This window comes from Eretmochelys imbricata, chromosome 1, assembly GCF_965152235.1.
Source record: "Eretmochelys imbricata isolate rEreImb1 chromosome 1, rEreImb1.hap1, whole genome shotgun sequence".
In the NCBI taxonomy this organism is placed as follows: domain Eukaryota; kingdom Metazoa; phylum Chordata; order Testudines; family Cheloniidae; genus Eretmochelys; species Eretmochelys imbricata.
The window spans coordinates 253458916-253468198 of record NC_135572.1 but is presented as its reverse complement, the minus strand read 5'-3'; the positions used below and the strand labels follow the sequence as shown (position 1 = coordinate 253468198).

The following is a 9283-nucleotide window of genomic DNA, read 5'->3' as shown; positions in this document are numbered from 1 at the left end:
CATCCCCCTCCTCCTGCACCCCCACCTCCTCCCCAGCCCAGTGCCTGCACCCCAGACACCCTCCCCCATCCAAACTCCCTCCCAGAGCCCAACCTCTCACCCCTTCTGCACCCAAACTCCTTCCCAGAGCCTGCACCCCAATCCCCTACCCCAGACCTCCTCCCCCACCCAAACTCCCTTCCAGAGCCTTAGGCAGGTTGGGGGTGGAGTTTTGGGGGGTGGGTTCTGCGTGGCATGAGTAACATTATTGGTCTGCTGGGAGGATTTGAGGGCTGGCACTGACCCTAAGGTAAACTGAGTTTGAGACCCCTGCTGTATATGATGGAAACCACTTCAAGCCAGGAGATGCTGCAGCACCCCCAGATCCCCTAGTTCCAGCACCTATGCTCTGTTGAAGTCAGTGGAAAAACACTCAGTGATATCAATGGAGCACAGATGTCACACAGGTAGTCAGTGGCAGAGCTCAGAACTGAATGTGGACTTCCTGAGTGTAAGACAAAGTAATACTCAATCTTTACTTCTATTAACACTAGGAGTTCTAGACAGATTTATCATCTTCCCTCTGTGCATATTCATACCTCCCATTAACTTCAGTAAAAGCTATGCATATGGCTTTAGGGTATGTCTACATTGCAATGTAAGCCTGGGCTCAGACTCCAGCTCAAGCTCAACCCCCCTTTACATCTACATGCAAATCTGTCTGACTCGGGCCAGTAAGCCCTCAGGACCTGGGACCTGGGGGGGCAGGATCCGAGCCCAAGTCCCACTGGGCCCAAACTGCAAGGTGGATGCAGCTTGTGCCTAGATGCCCAGATTCATGTCCTGAGAGTCTGCCAACACTATCCCATGGGTCAGTGTTCCTTGCCCTTTCTATCCCAAGACTAGCCAATCAGCTCCCAGGAAAGGGAAGCAAACCCCCTGGTTCTAGTACAGCTGTTTGGCATTTAACTCTTCCATTTCATTCCAACCACCGAACTGTAAACAAAATGAACCATCTCCTGCATTAGCTATGGCCACCAAGAAGAAGTAGTCCTTTGCCAAGCATGCTGCTACCTGGTCATGGCACCACAGTCAGAGTCTCATAAATCTCTGGTGCTAGGTAAGTAAGATGTTCAACTTCAGTAAGAGCACCAGAAATGACCACATGTACCAAAAAATAACGGACAATCTGGAAGCACTGGGGATTAAATGGAACAGTGACCAGTGCAGGGAGCTGATTAAGCAGATCAAGAGCAATTCCTGGAAAGCCAGGTGTGAGAACCACACTTTTGGGAACTCCCCATCATCCTGCCTCTTTTACAAGGACTTTCACTGAGTGTCGGGTACAATAGCTCAGTCAACCAGGATGGCAACCTTCTGACCTCCAGATCTCCTACAGCACTAGAGGGGAGCCAGCAGCTGCCAAATCAAGTGACTCTGGTGTCCCCTGTCGGTCCCCCAGCAGGCTTTGCCACCAAAGCAGCTGCAGCTCATCCTGGGCCCATACCCAGAGGAGCTGTTTGATGACCCCCATCCTGGAAGATCAGCCTGCTTCAGAACTGGCAGCAGAAGGCTCCAGACTACTTCTGCATCTGGATGTGTCTGGCTCCATGCCTGTTGTTTAATATATGAATGGGAGGGATTTCTGAGTTATGACCTAATGCATTGTTATTACAAGCCATAGGTAGCAGTTAAACAAGCATTTAACATTAAACTTTTTACTAGATACTTGCACATTATTACAAAGATTTGGTGGGGTGCTACCCTTTTAGTACACCACATCATGCAAATCGGCCATCCCACAGCACAATGAATCATCTGCTGTATGCAGGATGTGGGAAAATATAGCGCATGGATGACTAAATCCTTGCTGTATTTTAGAGAATTGGGTTTATGCAGTCCAGAAATGTGCCAAGGAGGAGGGGGGCTGGCTATGAAGTTCTTTGAGAGTCCATATTGTCATGTTTGTTTGCGTGTAGTCCATAGGTAGATGTAGTCAGAGCAGGCTGTATCATAAATTGTAGCTGCACCCAGTAACGGCAGGAATGCAGAGAGTTTTCAGCAGTTTACACAGAGGCAGTAATACATGTGGACTCTAGCACAGCATCCTGTTGATTTTCCCCATAAATTTTCACCCAATCACAGCTCATAGCTGCAAACTTCTCCTGTAGAAGGAACTTCATATAGGTAGTCACATTTCTGGGAAGAGTATATTTTTCAGGCCCTCCTCTGTAGGACATCAGCCCACTCCACTAATAGATATGTTGCTCGGTCATCATAAACTTGAAAACCTCCGAGGCATACACAGCTGGCTTCCAATCAGTAGCTTGGAGCAGAATGTTCCTTTGCCATTCAGGAACCTCTAGGATTGTTATCCTCCAGAAGGTGGAATGCCTGAAAAGACTGAGAAAGCTTAGGAAGTAAACACCCACACACACCAAGGCTAAAATGGTCTGTAACTTTTAAACATATAGCATTTGTAAATTTCACCTTACCATTCTGTGCTCAGCCTTTTCACTCTGCTTAACTGTGTTATGTGCACAGAGCACCTGGGATCGTAAGCGTTGCTCTCAGAATATATTGAAGCTGAGTTTTAGAAAGCTTTTTTTTTTTTGCCTTGCGATTCAAAATGTAACTTTTTCTGAGGATGTACTTAACCTTTTCTGAAGTACTGAGATAATAATGTACTATTTGATGTCTATTTTCAGGCCTTTCCACTTCTGCAGCCTAGCAAGAGCCAGGGATTTTGAACAGTCATGAAGCAGTCCAAAAGGATGACTGTCCATGATGAACTTATGGTGAATATCTTGGATAGGGCCAACAAGCAGGTACAGTACCAAAGGGAAAAGGATTCACGGCTAGGGAAAAGGCACAGACAGGTTGCAGAGTATAGGAGAGATTTGCAGTGTAGTTTCTAGACCAGGAATGGTGACTGAAGGAGGACAATGGAGCAGAGCAGAACACAGCAGAAAGACATGTTTGCTGCTTGCACTAATGGTCATGGTCAGGCTCCTGCACCACATCCTGAGTCCCCTCCACAGTACCTCTCCACAGACCAGGAATGCATTGGTGAATACTATGGTTGGGTTGCCCCTAAAAGTGGGAGTGAATGCTAACTGGACAGGGCACACATAACCCCTGCAGTCTTCCACTGTCATTTAGTGCCAAGTGCATGCTGAACGTGGTAGAAAGGGAAAGTAGAATGGGGCCAGGAGACATGCAGAAGTAGGAAATTTATTTGTTTGCATTAGTTACACAGTTTTGCACTGCTCAGTATTTGTTATGTGCTTTGATTCATTACTAGCTTTGGTGTTTTAATGGCAGCTGGCCTGCCTGACAATTCTTTAACATTGTTTTATTTTCTTTGTTTTTTGTAATACAGCCATGTTAACATTTGTCATTAAGAAAGTTCATTACCTTCACTGTATCCTATCATGTACAATAAGTGTATTGAAAGAATAAAGATAAAGACATAATAAGGCACATCTAGGAAGTTGTATCCAAACACAATTTCTCAATACATCTTTTCAGATCAATCCATAATGAAAATCCACAGTTCATGTCACAAAAGGCAATGCCCCCCCATTACATAAGCAATCATCTAAACCATGACTAAAAATTCATGACAATCACATTCCCTCCCCACACACTAACGTCGTACGCAGACAGTACTTCATTTACTGTTAACATTGCTGTACAAATAGATTAATCAACATACCATTCTCCCTCTTCCATTGTTCACACAGAGACAGAATGTGGGTGTACAAAGCCTCTTGATTCTATGACAGAGGCACTTTTTGGCTGAGTGTACAGTTCAGTACTCCATTATTGTCACAGGTCCACTCAAGGGCAAATGGCTCACCTTTAGAGTCACAAAAATTGTGGAGGCGACAGCAAGCCACAATAATGTGGACAACATTGATGACAATGGAATCCAAACCGTTCCGTCAACAGTGCCAGTGGGCTTTCAATCTGCCAAAAGCCCAACCACCATTCTAAACCTACTGAGAATGTAATTAAACCTTCTTTTGCCAAGACCTCTGATATCAGAGTATGCTTTCATAAGTAATAGCGTGTACCTGGGGTCCCCCAGCACAATGGTGGGGACAATAATTCCATTTATGACACTGTCATTTGTTGGCGATAGTGTCCCAGTCTGTCTATGAATGTATACTCCCAATCAGCAGAGAACCCTGACATGAATTTTTCAGTTCAGCCCATTCTGGCATCCAAAAACTGGCCTCTGTGGTCAACAAGGTCCTGTATAACAATGGAGTGTAGTATCATTTACGGTTTATGTGCTCATGTGCTCCTTGAGGAGGATAAACTATGGGCACATGGGTCCCATCCGTAGTCCTGGTTTAGTTAGGAAACCCCATTCTCTCAAAACCAGCAGTGACTTCAGGGACATTGTTTATGCCCACCACCTTTGGGTAAATCACACACCTCAGAAATCTCCACCACCACAGCCAACTTGCTAACACCCAACTGGTTAGCAATGGACCTGTAGCAGTCTGGGGTAGACAGCTTCCAGATTGTTATCGCAACCCGTTTCTGGACCAGCATGACCACCCTTGTGGGAGTGTCCTCCCACTGGAGAATCAGGGCAAGCTGCTCACAAAACTCCAGAAATGTCACTTTCTTCATGCAAAAGTTCTGTAGCAATTGCTGCTCGTCCCAGGTCCATACAGTGATGTGATCCCACCAGTCTGTACTTGTGGCCCTGCTCCAGAAAGACCAGTCTTCATCAGGGGCATCAGCAGCTACACTAACAATCATGGGCAGTATCAGCCCGTTCAAGTCTGCTATATTCGTTTTGTCATCATCTTTGTCCTCTTCTGACAGCTGCCTTCGGCAGGTTAGAAAATGCTGCCAAAATGTCCACCACAGCCTCATGCCTGCTATGCCAATTTCCTGACACAAGTGTGAAAGCAGGACAATTTCTTCAAATGGTATTGCCTCCACGTTGCTGGCTCTGGTTGCTTGGAGCGTGAAGACCCAAAAGACAGGTTCAGTTGGATGCGCTGGCAGGCTGTGACAACTTCCTATAAAGTGCCATAGGATGGACAGTCAAATTGTCCCACTGTGCACAAAGGGCTAGAGTGGTAGAGCTGGAGAGGGCACTAGGAAGCCTGGGATAGGCTGGTTTGACTCAGGTTTGTGTAGTGCAGTGTGGACACATGAGTGTGAAATCCAGGTCCAGAAATTCTAACCTTAGGGTCAATATTCAGCGTGTACATTCAAGCACAGGCTTACAAACACTGAGTCTGTGGGCTCCAGTCCCACAGATCTGGGCTTCCATTGCAGCATAGGCATACCCTTAGAAGTGAACAGACTCCTTAATTATTAATCAGTGATGTGTGACATTATTTTGTGTACTGAGCTCTAAATCTAACAATGAATAATTATTCATATTTTCAAATCTGAAGGGTATAGTTTCCTTCACTTTTAATGAAAGATGTACATAAAGTTTGTATCCCTAAAATATATTTTACTTAATCATATATATTTGTCTATATAAAGATTAAATGGAGCTTCAGCTATGATTGTACAGTTCTTTGACCAGATGTGCTATGCTAGGAATCCTAACATTGTATGTAGTTCCCAGAAAATTATCTGGACATAGAAAAGTAAAGACATTATAGAAAACCTGGCATTTTTTCTTGTATTACAGTGTGCTAAGTCCTACACTAGTTTGCTAAGAAAACAGAAAAAATAAATGTATATGAATTAATATGCATAAATGTATATGCCTTCATCTAACAAAACTTATTTTTACACACACATTCATATCCTCCATATTCAAAATACATAACTTTCAGAATGGAAAATAGAAATACTGTACAATACTTAAACAATGTATGTTCTTAATTGTCTATGCATAAAAAAATTGCAGGAGGAACATTATCGATTTTTACATTTTATTAGAAATCAATTATAAATTAACTTGACAGTGAGAGATTAAAAATTCCATACTGGAAAAAAGTTCAATAATGAACAAGTTAACTGTTCTTGCTCATGAAGCACAAGAATCCAAGTAGCAAACTAGAGCAGACTAGTGGCTGTTTAAGCAAACTGCTACCAAAATTATTTTTAACCTATGCCTAATGAACAGCGATTAGCATTGAAAAATATACACAAGTCATGGAATAGACTATATTTCATCACTATATAAAATGCTTTGTAGTTGTTAAGGAGTTTATTAATGTAATAGTATAAAGCCTTAATTCCCCTAAACAGTGGATTCCTTATTTAAAACTATTGAACCCTCTGAACTGAGAATGAAACTGTGTTGGACTTTTTAAAAATGATCAAGTATGCACAAAGTATCAAGAACATCTAAATCTGTGATGAAGCACCTTTAAGACATTAACTTGTTTAGTAACTGGACAGTTTCAAACCTAATAATATCTTTACAAGTAAAGAATTAGTTAAACACCAGAGCTCCTGTGGTGATCTGGTGAGTGAAGTCCTCTGATACTGCTGTGCATATGTTATGCAAGGTTATAGTATCCATGCCATTTGAACAAATGAAGATTTCACCAAATTAAGACGAGTGTGTTTAAAAATAATCTCAGCATGTTCCATCAAGTGTGAATTGGAAACCAAGGAGTTTCACATCAAACAAAACAGGAAAACCCAATTTCCTTTCTGTTCTTGCACAGTCTGAGCTCAGGCATGCAGCACCCAGGGCTATGAAAGGCAACCTTTGACATTCAACAGAGGACTACGGTGAATGTGCATGTAAGGGGTCCCTTCTCCCCCCAGTAAAGAAGGGGAGTGTCATATTTCAGTCCCCCCACCGGCCCGCCCCACCCAGCTCCTGCTTGGGTGGGGGAAACCCTGAGGGGACTGGGATGTGTCAGCGAGGGGCCAGGGCACGGCACAGAGGCAAGAAGTGTCCTTGGAGAGCGGCGCCCCTCAAAGCTCCGCGAGCCAGGCTGCTCCTCCCGCCCCCGGGAACACGCAAGGACACGGACTGCCCCGGGGCCTTGCCATCCCGCCCGGCGCTGCCGCCACCTGTATCCCTCCCAGTGCAAGCGCCCGCGCTCTGCTGCCATTGGACGCCGCTGCCTACCGAAGCCTGCTAGGCACAAAAGGCGTTGCTAAGTGAATGCTTATTTTGTTTCCCTCCTTTTTTTTTTCCCTCCCCTCTTGCGCCCCCCCCCCCTTTACTGATGAGAGCCTTGATTCACTTGCAACGTGTCAATTGCACTGGCTCTCTCGCTGCTCTTCCCTCTCCCCTTTTCTTTTTCTTTTTTTTTTCTTCCGGGGATGGTGACTTGGTAGCTGGGTGGCTTTTTAGTGACATCCAGAAAACCCTTCCCAGGCAAGCGATGGCTTAGAGAAGAGGGAAGAAGAAGAAGAAGAAGAAGAAGAAGAAGAAGAAGAAGAAGAAGAAGAAGAAGATGAGTTTCCACAAGGAGGATGGTGTGGGGAGCCTGTGTCACAAGGCGCTGCAGATCATCTCAGAGTTGTGCCTGGGGGGACAGGTGGAGCGGGAGAAATGTTCAGGCATCTTCTTCCCCTTGGAGACCACCAAGCAAGGTATAGGCAGCACAGGTACAGTGGACTCTCTGCAGAGCCCCCCTCTCCTGCTCCTCTCTCGTCTTCTGCTGCTTCCCCCCAGCTTCTTTCCACTACCCTCTCCCCCCCGCCACGTCCCCCGTCCCCCTCACTCTGCTCCTTGCCTCTGCTTCGCTTCCTTGGTGCAAAGAGGGGGGAACACCCGTGTGGGACGGTTATCTACTAATAGCAGCGGCAGGTTGTGTGGGCGTTCGGAAAGTTGAACTTTTTCTTTGCTTTGCCTATGAAGGTGGAGGGGGGCGGGCGGTGGGAGAATCCATGATAAAATAACAATAACCAGAAGCAGTTTGTCTTCAAGTGCTCAGGACCGCACTCAGCGCAAGCACAGCAAACGCTGGTGCCCAAGAGTCTCATTTGCTCTGTACGGCGCTGATTATAAAGCAGAGCTCCGGGAAGGTTCCGACGTTGTGCGGAGGGGCTGCTGCTGTAGCGATGCTGCAGAGCCTGAGGACAAGAAGTACAAAGCAAAGGAAAATGCTGCTGGGGTCGGGGGGGGGGGGGCGTCAGGACCTTGGATCAGGGAACAGGGAGTGGAGGAAAGAGAGAGAGAGAGAATCACCCCCAGAGTGAAAGCCCAACAATTGGTTGGATTTGTGCAACAGGAAATATCCCGCCTTGTATCCCATCTCCTTTCCCCTCTTTCCAGTGCTAGTCTTCCCCTCCCGCGCACACACACTTGAACTTCCATTGTTAATTGTTTCGTGCTTTATCTGCAAGGAAATTTTCCTTTCTTAAGGCTGGAAAACTATTTGCTCCTGTTGCACCGATGTAGGAAGGGGGAAGAGGCTGCTGGTTTAGTGTTATAAACAATGGTGTATGTTCCGGGGGAAGGAAGTGTTAGTCTACATGTATGATTTACCCCACGTCTCCCCTTCTCTGTTCTTCCCAGTGGCCCTTATTTTTCCTTGCGATATTTCGAGCACAGGCTTTCAGTCGGGCAGCCACCAAGGCAACAGGTTGTATGAATTGGAAGCGCTTCAAATGAAGGCTTGCTCTACATAACATTGCTCAAGATTTAGAGGGAGCGGAGGGAAGGAAATGGACAGGAACCCTATTCACAGAGCCGAGACACGGTGTTTAGATGTTTTTTAATGTGAAAACCCGATTTTTGTTGTTGAAGTTTTAACTATGAAAAAAAGGTATATTGTGTTATAGTTATGGGAGAAAAATATCCTGGGGGACCCCAAACCAATCCATCAATATACCTTTGTGTGCACTTTCGGCTGTTTCTGGATGACCAGCTGTTGCAGCGATCGCTTACTGATGATAAAGCCATAAAGCCTGGCAACACCAAGGAGTTTTATGAATGAAAGGAACAGATATTTTAATAAAATAGTCCCATAGGATGAGCCCTCGTTTAAGGGTGAAGTTGTTGTTAAGGATGTGTATTTTACATTGCCTAGGTTTCATGGGAATGTACAAATGGAAACCTGTAGATTCAGTGAAGTGCTTTGGGGTCAGATCTGTTCTAGGATCCATCAGGGAAGACTTGAAGAAAATAAGGGACTGATTTAAATCCTCAGAAGCAAGATAATCTATCAAAGGTGAAATTGTCTTGTTTTGCCTAGTTAACGGAGCTCAAGTGGTACCATATTTGGACACTTACTATTTGTACCTCGGCACATCAAGGTTAGGGAATGAATTTCTGATAAATTTCTGCATTGTCCCGGGTTTCTGGCTCAATTCAGCTCTCTCACCTTACTTTGTCATAGTTCAT

The 9283-nt window shown here is 45.2% G+C and overlaps 1 protein-coding gene across 1 annotated transcript in view; it reads left to right on the top strand.

The window, feature by feature from the left end:
- Window positions 1-7388: 7388 nt before the first annotated feature.
- Window positions 7389-9283, top strand: part of SYT10 (synaptotagmin 10) — a 50823-nt gene continuing 48928 nt past the window's right edge. The window contains exon 1 of the mRNA XM_077807522.1: window positions 7389-7542. Within this exon, the coding sequence (XP_077663648.1) occupies window positions 7389-7542 (154 nt within the window). The remainder of the gene's footprint in view (window positions 7543-9283) is intronic.